Source organism: Monodelphis domestica, chromosome 1 (genome assembly GCF_027887165.1).
Source record: "Monodelphis domestica isolate mMonDom1 chromosome 1, mMonDom1.pri, whole genome shotgun sequence".
Taxonomy (NCBI): domain Eukaryota; kingdom Metazoa; phylum Chordata; class Mammalia; order Didelphimorphia; family Didelphidae; genus Monodelphis; species Monodelphis domestica.
The window spans coordinates 594,192,111-594,209,336 of record NC_077227.1 but is presented as its reverse complement, the minus strand read 5'-3'; the positions used below and the strand labels follow the sequence as shown (position 1 = coordinate 594,209,336).

The window sequence follows — 17,226 nt, the reverse complement described above, 5'->3', positions numbered from 1 at the left end:
ACTAGCAAAGTACTGATATGCCAGATGTTAGGAAGTGAGTGGTAAGCTTCTATCCACTCTCAATGAGTTTAGGACATTAGGTCCTCCTGGGCTACTAACCAGGGTACTAAGAAAAAACAAAACAAAACTAGTGGATATGATTACTGAGCCTCAGAGAGAGAGAGAGAGATGATAGAACCTGCCTGGGTATTACCTACACAGGTAGTAAATGGTAGAAGTGGAATGTGAACTCAGATCTTTAGACTCTCAAATCCAGTACTTCTTCCACTATCCCAATCCATTCGAGCTCTGAGAAATTCACAGTTGTGAGATTGCCTACAAAAGTTCTTTTACTTGGGACTTTCAAGTAACTGTCCAACATAAATGAATAAGATCAAAGGATTAGGTCCACTTTTTGAAATTTAATAACATTTGAATTTAAACATTTTCAGATCCACTTTTAAAAAGAAGATCCTTGTTTTCTGGCTGTGAAGATGCCTACTGTGTGCCCCTTAAGTCTAAATATCCCTTTAAGGCAAAAGATCCCTAGTTTTCTCAATAGTTCCTTTGTGTGGCATGGTTTGGAGACCTTGGATATCCTATGTCCATTCTTCTAGAAGTTCTCCAAATTATTAATTCCCTTCTGAAAATGAACCACCTAGAACCAAACACAACATTCTAGATTTGATCTAAATAAGTAGCATGCATCAGGACTGTTACCTCCTTCCCTCTTGGACACTTCCCTATTAATTCAGTTTGATTTGCTTTTTTTAGCCATCACGTCACATTGCTGACTCATACTGAGCTTGTGGTCTACTGAAATCCTCAGGACTTTTTCACATGACCAACAGTTACCTAGTCAGACTCTCAGTGACTCTGTACTTGTACAATTGATTTTTGGAACTCCAGTGTAGGACTTTACATTTGTCCCTGTTATACCTCCTCTCTTTACCTTAGATTTCTCCCATCATTCTTCTCTCAGGATCTCTTTGCTTCCTGGATTTTGTGGTCAAAAATGTTAACCATCTTTTCCTGCTTTGGGTCATCTACAAACTTAATAAGCATGCTTATCTATATCCTCGTTTGAGAGAAAAGTGTTTAACAGAAAAAAAGCCAAGCCTAGATTCCTGGGGGCACTCCACTAGTTGGAATGAATTTATTAATCACCATTTATGTCCACTTCTTCATGGTTATGAATCTATCTAGCCTCTATAATCTAAGCCAGAGGTGTCATACATTTGGCCCACAACACTTCCTGAGTGAAGTGGGAACCAGATTCAAATATAATTGAGAAATATTTGACAAATAAAATGCACTAAAACATAGATAATTTGTTTAAAAAAATTTACCTACTGTCTAAGAATCAATACCTTATATTGATTCCAAGACAGAAGATCAGTAAAAGGTAGGCAATAGGTAGGGGTTAAGTGACTTGCCCAAGATCATACTCCGAAGTGTCTGAGGTCAGATTTGAACCCAGGTCCTCCCATCTCTAGGCCTTGCTCTCAATCCACTGAGCCATCTAGTTGCCCCCTAATATTGTATTTTCAAATTAAATCAGTATGCTGCCATCAGAGATCCTTGGGTATAGATTAGTACCCTTCTTTCCCATTTCTATTTTACTTTGGCACCATGAATCTAGACTACATCTTTATCATCTCCACAAAGATATGGAGTTTACCATAGCTTTGCCAAAATCCAGATATAATCTCTGTCTATCACATTCTCTAGCAACCCTTTAAAAAAAAAGGAAGTAAAGTTAGCTTGGAAAGATCAACTCATGCTAACTTTTACTGATTAATACTTTCCATTCTAAGTGCTTTGACAAACTCTCCCTTTAATTTGTTCTAGAATTTTGCCAGAAATTATCACGTCATTTCTCATCACCAAGCCTCAGTTTTCTGTTTGTGTTTTACCCAGGAGGCAATCGGGAGCCATGATAAATTAACGTTCAGGACATCCCATTTCCTCCATACGTCTCTATCTTTCCCTCAGCCCCTTCTTATTTATCCTGACAACTCCTCCCCACAGGAAAAAAAATTTCCTCCTCTAGTTCTCTTCCCTTGGCCCCCCAACTCTACCTCCGTTTCCTTAATAGGCACCAGGCTTGGGACCTCCCAACCTACGCTTCTCAACCCTCAGCCCCACTTCTCCCATTCCCATCAAAGGTTCTGAGTCAGTCTTTATGCCCCTTCAGCATTGCTATTGGCCATGAACTGCCCCTGCCCTATTTGCCCTGCCAACAAATGTTACATTATATGTGGGTTTTAGTTGTATTTGTTGTTTTTCCTTGTGGGAGGAAGGGCAGAAGAGATAGGAAGAGAGATTCTAAGGGGGTCAAACAGATGCTTTTGCTTTTCTCAGACCCAGCAGCTAGAGTGGTCAGGTATGGAGCCTGCAAAGGCATCAAGGCCTCATTCCAGAATCTAGTGGGGTTCATAGAGCAACTTTAAATTCATTCCAGTTTGTAATAGTTCCAGGCCCCAAAACCTCTCAGAATTTTAGCTGATAAAAATGGATCAAGAGCAATAGGGAAGCAACTAGGTGGCTCAGTGGATAAAGGGCCAGGCTTAGAAATGGAATGTTCTGGGTTCAAATGTGGCCTCAGATACTTCCTAGCTGTGTGACCCTGGGAAAGTCACTTAAACCCCTTTGCCTAGCTCTTACTGCTCTTCTGTCTTAGAACCGATACGCAGTATTGATGTGAAGATGGAAGCTAATAGTTTTAAAAAAAGTGAAGGGATGAGGGAATAGGCTAGAGGCTGTGGAGGATTAGGATATTCTCCCACTGACACAGTAAAAAGAAAATGTTGGAGGAAAACTGCTACCAAGTGATTAGTCTTTCCTTATAGCCCTAGTTAAGTGGGTGCCTGATGGCTACCCTTTTATCTAATGACAAGATAGGAAGCTTGGACATCCCTCATGTTCTTCTTACTTTTTTTCAGATTCCTGGTCCATCGGTTCCTTCATAAAACATTTCCACCTGGGCCCTGTGGCTGCCAGCCAGTTCATGACCCAGAACTATAATGATTTTTAGCCAGGCCTAAAAGCACCTGGAAGAAAGTGACCGAATGACTAGACTTGGACTGCTCCTCTTGGAAGTCTACACCAAAGTTCTCTGCTCTTTGTTCAATCACCCTTTTCCCCTACAAGGGCATCTCAAACTTGGAGAAAACTTCAAGGTATGGCCATTAGGTTTGGAACCCCTTTCACACCCTGCAAAAAAATAAATAAAAATAACATCTTCTATTGCTATCTGGTTTAATCTGTCAGCTTCTACTCATTCTTCTTCTTCTACTTCTAAGGAAGAAAGAAAGGAAGGAAGAGAGAGAGAGAGAGAGAGAGAGAGAGAGAGAGAGAGAGAGAGAAAGAAAGAGAGAGAGGAAGGAAGGAAGGAAGGAAGGAAGGAAGGAAGGAAGGAAGGAAGGAAGGAAGGAAGGAAGGAAGGAAGGAAGGAAGGAAGGAAGGAAGGAAGGAAGGAAGGAAGGAAGGAAGGAAGGAAGGAAGGAAGGAAGGAAGTGAAAGAAAGAAAGAAAGAAAGAAAGAAAGAAAGAAAGAAAGAAAGAAAGAAAGAAAGAAAGAAAGAAAGAAAGAAAGAAAGAAAGAAAGAGAGAGAGAGAAGAGTGGGCAAAGACAGACTTAGAGGGAGGCTTTCTCAAAGATGAGGGAGTGAAAGGGAGAGAAAGTGAGAAGCAAAACATATAGATTCTTATTCTGACTTTGTGGTTAACTTGATCTGAGACCTTGAGCAAGTCACTTACCTTCCCTTAAACCTCAGCTTTCTCACCTTTGAAATGAGAGGATTCAATTAAATCTGGGATTCGTAGCCTTTGGGGGGGCCCTTGGGCAGGAAGCCTTTGTACTAATTCTCAGAATTCTGTCTCAAAATAATTGGAGGAAATGGTGAATTTCAGTTAGAGGTTCCTGAAAAGAAAAATGTCTTTTCCCCCCTTCCCCTTAAAATCTAACCAAGGATCCCATGGGGGTTTAACCACCCTAGGTTAAGAACTCCTAAAGTAGATGGTCTTTAGCTCCCTTTCATTTGAGCCATTGTAGGGTTTCATGCACCTAATTAATCAGACACACCATCCCTTCCACTTCACCCTCCTCCAGAGACTCCCCTCTGAGTCCCCAAGGCTTAGCTCCCCTAGAGTCTGACTCAGAACCTAGAAAAAAAGTCACCGGTTCTCTCCCCCTGCATCTTTCTGGTCTCCCAGCTCCTCATCCTTGTCTCATTTTTCCCTCAAAAGTTAATAGTCTCTCCCCACTCCCTCCGCCTTGGCCCAGGCTGAAATTAATTACTCATGGGCGCAAAGTGCTTTGAGATCATCAGATGAAAGGCACTGCCACAGAACTCGGGATTATTAAGCGAGCAGTAGAAATGGCCCTGCTAGCCTGGGGCCACCCCCTCCGAACCCCCAGTCTGGCTGGCATTCACTGGAGAGGCCTAAAACAACCCTTGCCCCAAGTTCCAAAGGATCTGTCCCCCAGCCAACGATTCTCCTCGCAGGCCTTTCCGATTCTGAGGCTGGTGGCTGCTGCATTTGAGACCAACCCCGGGGCCAAGAGGAAATGCGGGTGGCAAAATCGGGTCCCACAGCGCCCGCCAGCCCGCAATCTGAGTTAAAAAAAGCAAAAGGAAGTGACCGTTTACAATGTCATGGAAGGCAGCCGCAACGGGGACTGTTTTAGTGTGTCAACATCTCCCTCCACATCACCCTCTTCCCCACCCCAGCACCGGGGTGTCACTGGCCGCCTGGCTCCGTGCCAGGACAAATAAGAGCGGCTCCAGCTTCTCGGGGCGGCGGGCTGCACCGAATCCAGACCCAGACAGATTTCCCTGCGGTGCTCTCCCCTCTATGCGGCCGGGGTGTTTATGTGGGGGTGGGGTGGGTCGGATGTTTATCCTTCAAGGAAATGATCAACTTTCTTTGCTTTTTTCTCATCGGCTCTCCGCCTTCTCCCCAACCCCTCATTCCTCGGTGTTCTGGAGCTTCGTAGCAGTTTTGGAGGAAGAAGCTCCTGACCTCATTTTCCACTCCAAGAAAAAGTAATATTAATAATAGGAGAGAGGGGTCGATGCTGTGTGCTTTGTGACTGGCCAAGCCACATCCTCTGGGGGGCTGGGGAGCCAGGGAGAAGGATGGCGCGGCCGGACTGCTGTGGATCCCTCTGGGGAAGTCACCTAGGTGTCGGCTTATCTACTGTAAAGTCCCTTCCTCCGGCCTTTCCCTCAATCTCTTCCTGGGAGTAAGATGGGTCTTCTTAAACACTGCTTTGGGATCCTCCATAGCAAGCCTCCCCCAAAGCACTTCTGGGCCAGGGCAGGTTCCACTAGAAAACCTGTGGGCGCCCTCCTGCCTATTCAAAGCTCCCTCAGCTTCCACAGCAGCCAGAGTGGGGGGGGGGGGGGGAATGGGGTCTGGCAGGGAATGGAGAGAAGGGCCATCTCCCCCAGGACCCTCGCGGCAAGGGCAGAGACTAGGGAGATCTCCCCATCACTGTCTCCCAGGCAGGATCCTCCCCTCTGGCCAGGATCTCCTAAGCATCTTCCCATCCGTTTGATCATTCCCCAAGAAAAGCATTGCTTTGAGATGACTGCTCTTTGGGAGGATGGGGGGGGGGGGGGAGGTGAAAGGGGGAGAGACAGACAGAGAGAGAACAAGTCACTTTGGAAAACTTCCATGTAAATACAACAATAATAACAATGATGACTCCAAGTACGAGGGAAGAAGGCCTGGTATGTGCGCTAGGGTTCCTCTGAATTTCCAATGAGCTGTCAGCACCACACCTGTTTTTCCTGGCCCTTTGGGGTGGGGTCTGTGTGTGTGTGTGTCCGCCTGCCCAAGCAGGATGGAGGAGGATAAGTCCTGGGGGTGGGTTTGAGAAGCTGCCGCTTATTTGGAAATAGCACTGGCCTGGGAGTCCGAGAAATGGCTTCAGACTCCGGTTGGACTGTTTACTACTTTGTGACTTTGGACAAGTCTATTCGTCTCTCAGAAATTTGATTCAATTAGACAATTAAACAGCGCCTATTATGGGCAACACGCTGCTCGAGGCATGGAAGATAGCAAAAGCAAAACTGTCCTTGTCCTCAAAGTTAATATGGGGGGGGGGGGGGTAGAATGTTCGTGGATAAGCCCAACGCTCGGAAAGTTTGGGAGGGAGAGAGCACTAAGAGCTGGAGGTCGGAGCAAGGGCTCATGGAGAAGAAAACACTTGAACGGAGCCTAGAAGGAAGACTCAGTTTGCTCCTATTAAAATGGGAGGACTGGGCTAGATGATCTCAGACCTTTCCAGCTGGAAATCCTTTGACTCTGGGGTTAGCAGAAAGGGGCAGGGAGATAAAGCCAAGAGATTGAGGTAACCGGCAGGGAGCCTCCAGGTCTCTGGATAAACTCCCCCAGCTCCAATGGAGTCTACCCAGCACCCCACTCCTCAAGTCAGCCGAGGCAATGGAGACTTGGATCTACAAAGATCTACAGTTCCTTAGCAACTAACAAGCAACTCCCTATGAAGACAAAGACCTTTAGCTCAGAATTCTCCCTTCCCCCAGCCCCTCTGGGGGTATGATCCTCAGCTCAGGAGCGGAGTGAGGGGTTGCTTCCCCCTCCCGGGATGAGTAGGGGCTGGCTCTGGGCCCACCTAGGAGAAGGCTGTCCTGATATTACCTGAAATTACCCAGGCCCCACCGGCACCTTTCATCCTGGCATCTCAAACAGTCACTAATTAACTTTCCCATCTACACACCTGCAGGCACAGGCAGGCGAGGTCTCTCCTTCTTTTCTCTCTTGTCTGTCTGTCTCTTGCACACACACACACACACACACACACACACACACACACAGCATATACTTCTTCTCTGCCCTCTGATGCTGAGGACACCTGCCTCTGATAATGAGGAGGCTCATTATCACTACTTTACAGACGAGGAAACTGAGGCTGGGGAGAGGAACTGACTTGCTTGACTGCAAGGTTAAGAGAAGAACATCTGAGCTGAAGAAGATTGTATAATTCATGGAGAACAACAGAAAGGACAAAAGCTTATGGCTATTATGAAAATGATTAAAACACACTATGAGAGAAGGCTAACCTGCCCCCCACCCCAGGCTTTCCGGTCAGAAGTCCCTTTAGCCCTGAGTGCCAGCAACTGGGCCAAAGTTAGTTTTGGAATACCAGTGGCCCATTAAGGCATTCACACTGGGGGGAAAGAGGTGAATGAATAGGAGAAGGGGGAAAGGGGGAAAGAGAAAGGAGAATGACTCACTAGCATGGAATGGCGGGGCTGTCTTGGTCCAGGAGTTCTGAATCTCAGCCCTGCCTGGTACACTAGAACCTCGGGAGGGTCCTTTTTCTTCTCTGGGCCTCAGTATTCTTCTCTATAAGACCAATTCAGCTGAATTGCAGGACCTCTAAGTTCCCTTTGATCCTACCAGGTCCTTTGGCTGGCTGCTTGATCCTGACCCTCTACCCCTGTGGGCCTCAGACTCTTCCTTTGTGCAATGAAGGGCTCAGTTTCTAAAGTCCTTTCCAGCTCTAAGATGAATTCAATGAGATCCATCCGGTGGGAGTGAGGGGCTGCTTGGCATCCTGATCTTCCACTGCCCACTGCTACGCCCAGATGCCGGCCCCACCTCGGGAGAGGGGAGAGGGCAAAGCCAAACAGAGCCTCAGAATGTACTGTTACATGAAAAACGTCGGGGAGCATTTGCCTTTAAAAATCTCAGAACAGAAAATCTCACTAAGGATGCAGGATCATAAGGTATAATTTTGGGAAGCAAATTCCAGTTATTTGTGGGGAGCCAGCCCAAAAGGAGGTCTGTCCCCTTCATGTGCCCAAAGACATGTTGAGTAACAAGGCTGAGAACCCCAAGGGGTCCCCATCTCTCCCTCAGTTCCCTGGAACTGGGCTTTTTCCTGTATGAAGGACAAAGGCAAAGAAAGATGACATTTTCCCCCCTAGCAAATCATCTACTCACTGAGCAGGGGGCATTGGGTTAAACAAAGGAAGAAGACTTGGGGCTATTAGAGCATTTGCCTGGGATCTGGTGAGCCTTGCAGAATTTCTAGCAGGCAGGCCACCCCCAGCCCCCACTTTGGTCTGGTCTGTCTCTCAGGTTTGGCTCAGCTCATAAAGTGAAAGTAGAAGCCTCAAAATGAGGTGTGTATTTCCTTCAGCAGAGATAGGCACACGCCCAACTGTGAAGTCCGGAAGTCTATATTGCAAGGGCCATAAATAGACCCAGATACGCTGGCATTTCTGCACACACACTACAAGGCTTGCTTTCATTCATTCATTCATTCACTCATGGACTCATAGGGATTTGCACATAGTAGGCTCCTGAGGAGAGATGGTTTTTGAATGGCTACATGCTGAGGACCTATCATGTGCTCTGGCACCGATCCAAGAGGAAGCTAATACAGAGCCACCCATTCATGAGACAGAGCTGGAAGGCAGAGACCAACCATCGGGGAACATTTGCCTTTAAAAATCCTCATTATACAGATAAGGAAACTGAGGCCAGTGACCTTGACCATGATGGAGTGGTGATTCAATTCCATGGCCTCTGACTGGAAAAAACAAAGTTCTTTAATGATTTCTTGTAAAGCGGCATCCAAGATCTCTGTACAAGTTCAGAAAAGGGAGAGAGGTCCCTGTAGGCTGAGAAGATCCAGGAAGGCTTCCTAGAAGAGGGGGCCCTTGAAGGAGAACTTGGAGCATCAGTGGGGTTTGGAAAGGAAAAAGGAATGAGGAGGATATGTCCCAAATAGAGAGAAGAGTGTCAATAAAAGTTTAGAAGGGAATACACATACATACATTTGCCAGGCCCTAGAAAGCATCCAAAGATACTGGAGACAAGCACATGGGCCTACTGAGATCCATGGGCACAGGCATCTTAAGATTCTTGAGCCAAAAAAGAGCAATAAGGGCTAGGCAATTGGGATTAAGTGACTTACCCAGGGTCCCACAGCTAGGCCTAGGTCCTCCTGATTCCAGACCTTTGCTCTATCCACTGAAAAACCAAGTTAGTAATCACTTAATTCCATTTACTCATTCTACAGAGAATCAGCTTGGCATAGTGGCTAATACATTGGACTTGGAGTCAAGCAGATCTGGATTAAAACCCTACCTCAGACACTAATTATAGAAAATCACTTCATTTCTGTCCCTCAGTTTACTCATATACAAACAATGACATGGAGTGATTCAAATGGTCCTTTGGGGATCTAAACCCACAATCCTACTAAGAATACTAATTTTGGAGTCACTGGGTCTGAATTCAAATCCTGCCATGATCACTATCAGTATGACCTTTGGCAAGTCATCTAACCTATCTGGACTTTAGTTTCCCCATCTGTAGTTCCTTTCTAGATGTGTGATTTTAAATGATTTGCCTCAAATCTCCCAGATATGAAAGGCAGAATCCGGGCCTTTTAAGTTCAAGTCCAGCACTGGAACACCCATCCTGTAGGGTGTCACACACGGACAGAGCACACAGAGACCCACAAAGAGCACATATCGTAAATCAGCAGCCCACACAAAATCCCAGGGTTTATACACTATCACGCAAATGGGGCACAACATACGGTGCAACGTACAGCATCACCCTGCTCTCTAGGCATCCTGCACACTGTCTACACACGCTGTTCCATAGAGCGAGGGGCACCCATTGTGTATGAAACCCGTGCCCCTGGAACGGAGGCCCAGTTGGCCACTTGGGGGGCCCTCGAGAGGAGGGGGACGTCGGGGGGATCTTAACCACAGATGCTCCCGACGTCTGTCTCCCAGCGTGCCGGGTGTGACTGGAGAAACTTATCTTCCGCCTTCCCCTTTCCACTGATGAACGAGAGTAGATCCTCCTCTCCCCGCTCCCCCCCCCCCCCCCGGTCCTTTTCGGACCCTCCGCCAGCCAAGGCCAGGGAAGGAAAGGAGAAGCTGAGGCTGAAAGCGGTTGGTCGGGCTTGCTAAATCGGGCCACTGTGGAGGGGAAACGCGTCAGGTCCCAGGGGAAGTGGCTGAGCCCAGGGCAGCCGCAGAGCCCCGAATTTGGGCTCCAATGGAACAAAAGTCCCTCAAATAGATCTGACGCTTTGTTTTCGAGCCCGAAATACCCTGTGGCGCCCGCCTCAAGCGTGGCTGAGGGAGGGAAGTGAGGCGAGGCCCCGGGGTGAGTCCAAATTTCCATCGGGGCTACTTTTTCTTTCGCTCCGGGTCAGGAAGAAGCCTCAGCTTCTGCCCAGAGTGCCAGGAGAGATACTTGGATGGGGGAGGAGAGGGCAGAAAATGCGTCTCTGAGATTTGGGGCTCAGCCCAGCGCCTCCGCCTGCCCTCCCACCCCACTCCCCTCCCTGGACCCCTCCTAAGACTTCAGGGCTCCTTTCGAGTCGCCCTAAGGTCTCTCCAAGAGGAAAACCGGCTTGGGGTGGGGAGCTTCAGTCGGGTCTTGGGGAAGAGCAAAAATCCCTGATGCAAAGAGCAGGGGCGGCAGTCACTCGAATAGAAAACAGGCTTTATGATGTTCAGCCAAGCGCTGAGAATTCCAAGGAAAGGCAAACAGCAACAGTAAGCACCCAAGCCCTGCCCTCAGGGAGCGTAGCGGAGAGGATCAAGGCACCTGCTCCCCATCGGGTTGCTGATGCTGCATCTCTGCCCTGGTCCGTTCCCCTCTCCTTCCCCACGAACGTACAGCCCCAGGAGCCCCGACACAGACCCCGAGCATCCCTTCTCCCACGCCCTCTTCTTCCTCAGTTCAGGGGAAGTCGCATCAGCCGCTCCGGAGACCCGGCAGCTGTCAGAGGGGGTGATTCCCCGTTGCACCGGAGCCTCTCGGGTCCAGTTCGGAATCCGTGGGTTCCAGCCTCAGGCGGCTAGGGTTCAGTGATTGCAGGGGGCCACTGGGCTGCGCTTCCCCCGAGCGCAGAAGCGAAGGGGGGCTCTGATACTTACAGGGTTCCGTGGTTTCCTGGTTCATGAGAGCCCTTTACCAGTCACAAAGTTCTCCCACATAGACTCGTTTGATTCTCACTTCAAGCTCATTAAGCGCTTTACAGATGAAGAAGCAGAATCTGAGAGGTGAAAGAACTCTGCTGGTTACACAGCTGGTAAGTGTCACAGCCTGGATTGGCAGCAGGCTTCCTTACTCTCTCTCCCGCCTGTCCACCAGCCTTCCTTGTCCCAGTGCACACGGCCTCTGGTCCTGCCTCTGGTGCTTGGCCATTATGACCTCCCCAGAATCTGTTTACTAAGAATAGGAAAGAAATGGCCCCCAAATAAGGGCCTCCTAGCTTTCAAACATAAATACACCACAGCAATGATTCTACAGACTTTAGAAGCGGGTGGTCTAGTCCCATTGGGGAATTGGACTCAAAGGATCTGAGTTCAAAAGATCCACAAGAGAGATTATTCACTCTGAGAAGACTTCCCTGCCTCCGGTTTTTGTTTGTTTTTTAAGGAGAAAGCACCTTGTGTGCATTTTAAGTGGGGTTCTCTTGCCAAAAATTCAGGGGAGAATAGTGAAGAATACCAGATTTGAAATTTGAGAACCCGGATACCAGCCTGTTTGTTTCACTGTGTGACCCTGGGCAAGTCCCTTAATTCCAACAAGCCTCCGTTTTCCCATCTATAAGCGGACAGTTTTTGTACTAGGTGACCATTGAGTTCCTTACCAACATTGAACTGATTTTTCCTGTACTAGGGGATAGAGGGTAGGGTCACAGGGAGGACCTTAGAGATTATCAAGCCCTCATTTTACACATAAAAAGGCCTGATGTTAAGTGATTTGCCCAATTAGCAGGTGCCAGGTTTTAATACCTGCTCTTCTGACTTTAAATCTTGTGTTCAGTAGACCTTTTGAAAGTACCTGTTATATATAGGGCCATGGTCAACATGGGGGGGAGGGGGCAGACCAATAAGACCTGCTCCCTATCTTCAATGGATTCTAGCCTAATGGTCTAGTTGATGGGGAAATAAAATAGAATGATACAAGGAAGAATGTGACAAAGGCATAAGGAACCCCAAAAGAACACTGGGTAGGGTGGGGGGGCAGCAATAAGGGTGGGATAAAGAGAATCCCAAAAGGTTTCAAACATATAAATATACCACCTCAATAATTCTACAGACTTTAGAAGCAGGGTCTGATATTAGAATTGGATTCAAAAGATCTGAGTTCAAGTCTCAGCTCAGACACTACTTCTATGACTAGGTACCTCTCTGGGCCTCTGTTTCTTTATCTGCAAAATATGAATCATAATAGAGTACTTTCTTCCTGTTTGTGTGTGTGTTTTTTAATAAGAATCTGATCCAATTCAATTCATTATGAGCTTACTTAAAAAAAAAAACAAGAAGAACACTTTTCTTTCCCAGAATCTAAGCATCTATTTAGTAAGGGCTAGGCAATTGAGGTTAACTGAGGGTTCCACAGTTAGGAAGTGTCTGAGGCCACATTGGAACCCAGGACCTCCAGACTCCAGGCCTGGTGCCCTGTCTAGCTACCCCTCTGTACATACTTACTAAGCACCTACTTTGTGCCAAGCACCATGCTAGATACAGAAACCATGAAGACAAAATTAAAGCATCCCCAGTCCTCAAGGAGTGCATGTTCCACCAGGAGGAAATAGTGAGAGACAATGTGTATGAAGGCAAGTTTCACTACTTGGCTGTACTGAACAAGTTTTCTGTGACTACCCTTCCACTTGTAAAGCTCCAAACACCCAGGCAGTTTTAGTATACCTTAGTAGCCAGTTTTCATGTATTTCTATGGCCAAAAATTTCTTCACTCGGCAGTCAACCTGGAATGAAGCTTCTCCAACCTCAGGTAGGCAAATCTCATTCCCTCACTTGGATTTGAATTCTTTCCATCTTGTCATCACTTATGCTCCACTGGCACAGCCTTGGAAAACCAAGGTCCCCTCCCCTCTCGAGGAGGGATCCGAAGGGGCATTAGTGGATAAACCAGGAAATTCCAGGATATTCCAGGAATAAACTGGAAACAATGGTAAAGCCTAGCATCTTGAGAAAAGAGTCTCAGGATTTTCAATAGAGGTCTCAGAATAAGGGACCCTGGTTGACATAGGACGGATTCTCTCCCCATCCTCATCGACATTTGTTTTACATCTATTGATATCCTCGGTTTTCCTATGGCTATCCATTCACCATTTAGTCAGAGACTGTCTCCTCTGTATGGACTCATTTTGGTACCATGAGCCAAGAATTCTCCAAAGATCCCTGTGACTTCAATGTCCTCTACTATGATGTCCTTTAATTTTTATTATTATTTTAACCCCTTATCTTCCTTCTTGGAATCAATACTGTGTATTGGTTCCAAGGCAGAAGAGTGGTAAGGGCTAGGCAATGGGGGTGAAGTGACTTGCCTAGGGTCACACAGCTGGGAAGTATCTGATCTCAAATTTGAACCCAGAACCTCCTGGCTCTCAATCCACTGAGCCACCCAGCTGCCCCCTAGGATGTCCTTTAAGAACAATCTACAAAGGTTTTGAGAGACCCAGAGTGAAAGAGGGAATTAGTGATCAAATGTATCTGTGCTCATTCCAAGTCTACCCTTCCACCCAATGGCTGGACCCATTCAGAGGGCTCCACCTGCTCTCCATCAGATCCCATTAGAATCTGAACTCAGAATGGGAGGCTATCTCGGGGAGAAGCTGGAACCTTGGGGAAAATGAACCAACACAATGGAGGACAAGATATATCTGAGGAAGAAGTTTCTCAGGGGAGCTAACGGCATACCCATAAGGCTAAACTGTTAAAGCTCTGAAACTGGGCTGCAGTTCAGAGGAAAGCTGGCTGTCTCAGTCACTGGTGGTATTTACCTGCTTTAATTATTGACCTAATGAAAAATCCCCACAAGGACTACTAGTATGATGAGGAAACTGGGAGGTATTTTGGTGCTGTCAGTGACTCATGGTGACGGTATATAAAGCTGGCTGTTGAGTTCCCTCGAGGCAGAGACTTGGGGCAAAGAACTCCTGGCTTCTTTTTTCCCAGCTTTGTGATCAGGTTCTGTGGGTGATCTATAAACAGCAAGCAACCAAAACAGCAGCAACTACCTCATCTTTCTTGACTCAGTTTCCTAGTAAAAACAGGAATGACATTAACAATATATGAGGCTTCAAAGGGCTATAAAAATGTGCATATACCCTTTGACCCAGCAACATCACTGCTAGGTCTGTATCCCAAAGAGATCAAAGAAAAAGGAAAAGGACCTACATGTACAAAAATATTTACAGCAGTTCCTTTTGTGGTAGCAAAGAATTGGCCATTGAAAGGATGCCCATCAATTGAGGAACAACCAAATATGTGACAATATATGATTGTGATGGAATATAATATATAAGAAATGATGAGCAAGATGGCTTCAGTAAAACCTGGGAAATCATATGAACTGATGCAAAATAAATGAGCAGAACCAGCAAAATATAATACACAGTAACAGCAATATTGTATGATAACCAGCTGTGAAAGACCGACATTCTGAACAATAAAATGATCTAAATAAATTCCAAAGTAAATGCTATCCACTTTCAGAGAAAGGACTGATGGGGTCTAAATGCAGATCGAAATATATATTTTTTTTAATTTTTCTTGAGGGTTTGTTTGGTTTTTTGGTCTGTTTTCTTTTGCAACATGACTAATATGAAAATACATTATGCCTGAAATTCACATGTATAATTTATATCAAATTGCTTGCCTTCTCAAGGAGGGAGAAGGGAGAGAGACAACTTAGAACTCAATGTTTTTATTTTTTAATTTAAAAATGCTAAGACATCAACTCACATCCATCATATTCGCCAATATGGCAGTAATGTAAGAGGGGATGTGGCAAAATTGGGACACTAATGCATTGTTGGTGGAGTGGTGAACTGATCCAACCATTCTGGAGGACAATTTGGAACTATACCCAAAGGGCTATAAAACTGTGCACACCCTTTGATCCTGTAATACCACTATTAGGTCTGTATCCTCAAAAGATAATAAAAAAGGGGAAAGGACTCATTTGCACAAAAATATTTATAGCTGATCTTTTTGTAGTAGCAAAAAATTGGAAATTAAGGGGAATAGCTGAACAAATTGTGGCACATGTTGATAATGGAATATTTATTGTCCTATAAGAAATGATGAGCAGGATGATTTCAGAAAAAGCTGGAAAGATCTTGGGAACTGATGCAGAGCAAAATAAGCAGAACCAGGAGAACACTGTACACAGTGATAGCAATATTGAATGATGATTATCTGTGAAAACTTAGCTACTCTCAGCAAGGCAATGATCTGGGACAATCCTGAAAGATTTATGACAGGGAACGCTATCCACCTCCAGAAACAACTATTGGAGGGATCTCTCATATTCAGTGTATCTTTGGTTTTATTTTGGGGTTTTGGTTAGGTATGACTGCTCTTACAATGACCAATATGGAAGAGTGTTTTACATGACAAAAAAATTAATTTTGCATGTAATTGAGCAAATTTAATTTTAAAATTCAGAAAAACCCCAAAATCTTTAATATATTTATACATGGGGTTTTATTTGATGCTTTTAGACCCATGAGATGGGTCAAGTAGAAATAGATCCGATGGATGCAGAAAACCTTCACTGCAAATGAATCCATGAGATAATGATTGAGATCATGTTTGAGAATTTGGCTCTGGACCTTTCCTGTCACACCTAGGGTGACTCCATTGAGAAACTAGGAGGCAGAGCCTCCCAAGGGCAGATAATCCCATAAACCAGGTGATCATCAGGAGGCCTATAAATGCTTCTACCTAACTCTCCACCAGGACCCTGTGAAAAAGCCCCCCTCCACCAAGTTCAAACTAATTTGGATTTCTCTGCCCCAATGGCCTCCATCCATCCATTCCATCAACCTTCCTTCCTCCCTCATCTTCTGAATTAGCAACAGGAAGTCCCCGTGCTAGGAAAAAAAAGACATACTTGGATAGTGAGGACTTTGGGAGGAGGATGGGCCCTAAACTTTTTAACTCTCCTCCAAATAATTACACTTTAAATTTATATAGCCCTTTATGGTTTGCAGACTGCTTTCCTCATTACAATCACCAGCAGCAACTAGTACAGTATCATTATATCCCCATTTTACAATTGTGGAAATGAAGGCTCAGAGTCCAATGGTCAGAAAGTCTAACAGACTAATTCTCTACCTCGGGTATTTTCTCAACTCTACTACACTTACCTCATCTGTCCCTCACAACTGTAGGACAACAGGAATGGCCCTTTTCTCTGTCTTTATAGGTCTCAGTTTCCCTTTCTGAATTGTAGAACTTTAGGCTCTCTACTCACACACCCAGCTTTAATTAAGGTCTGTTTGGTGCTTTGAAGATGAAAAGTGCTAAGAATCATTACCACTCAATTAACGGGGTTCCTGTCACTTTTGCTTGCTTTTGATTAATTCCCTCCCACCCCACCCCACCCCAGCACCTGGTTGCTTTACACAATTTGGCTGGTCCTCTTCCTTCTTAGCTGGGACACTGATCTGGAAATCTGTAGCCAGATAGGACCCTGTGGTGGGAAAATAGCCGTAATTGATCCCTCTGGATGACATATATGATCATGGGTCAAGAAACGGAAGGGTCCTCAAAGAAAATCTAGTTCAATCCCCCTTATTTTTACAAAATTAAAAAAAAGAGGCCCAAAGAGGTTATGACTTTCCTGAGATCACACTGGGAATGGCTGTCAGAAACAGGATTTGAACTGAGGTTCTCTGATTCCAGAGGCTGTGGTCCTTCTACTACACCAAGGATTCCAGAGGAAGAAGGGCAGCTAGGTGGGTACAATGGTTAGAGCACCAGGCCTGGAGAAAGGAGGACCCGAGTTCAAATATGACCTCAGACTCTGACTAGCTATGTGACCCTGGGTAAGTCACTTTAATCCCATTTCCTTCCATTTCCTTACCTATGAAATGAACTGGAAAAAGAAAAGCAAACCACTCCAATATACTTGCCAAGAAAACCCCTGAGTCAGGCACAGTGAAATGACAAATGAAGAAATGTGAAAACTTAAAGGGAAGGGAATCCAGAAAGAAAATTATTCCTCCCTGCCCAGAATTGTGCCATATAGGATTCATCCCTCTTTTTCTGGAGAGAGAATTTCGACAAGACAGAAAGCATCTTCTTTTGGGGGGAAATGAGGAGAGGAAACAATATCCAGCCTCTTGTCTACCCAGTACCATGTCTCAGAAACAGCTGCCAGGGTCTATTTTCTACTCCATCATTAATGTGTT

At 45.7% G+C, this 17,226-nt stretch overlaps 1 protein-coding gene across 1 annotated transcript in view; it reads left to right on the top strand.

The window, feature by feature from the left end:
* The window catches only part of PEBP4 (phosphatidylethanolamine binding protein 4), a 304,435-nt gene extending 301,209 nt beyond the window's left edge, over window positions 1-3,226 (top strand). The window contains exon 7 of the mRNA XM_007476487.3: window positions 2,925-3,226. Coding sequence (XP_007476549.1) covers window positions 2,925-3,016 — 92 coding nt within the window. The 3' untranslated portion in view covers window positions 3,017-3,226. The remainder of the gene's footprint in view (window positions 1-2,924) is intronic.
* The last annotated feature ends 14,000 nt before the right edge of the window (window positions 3,227-17,226 follow it).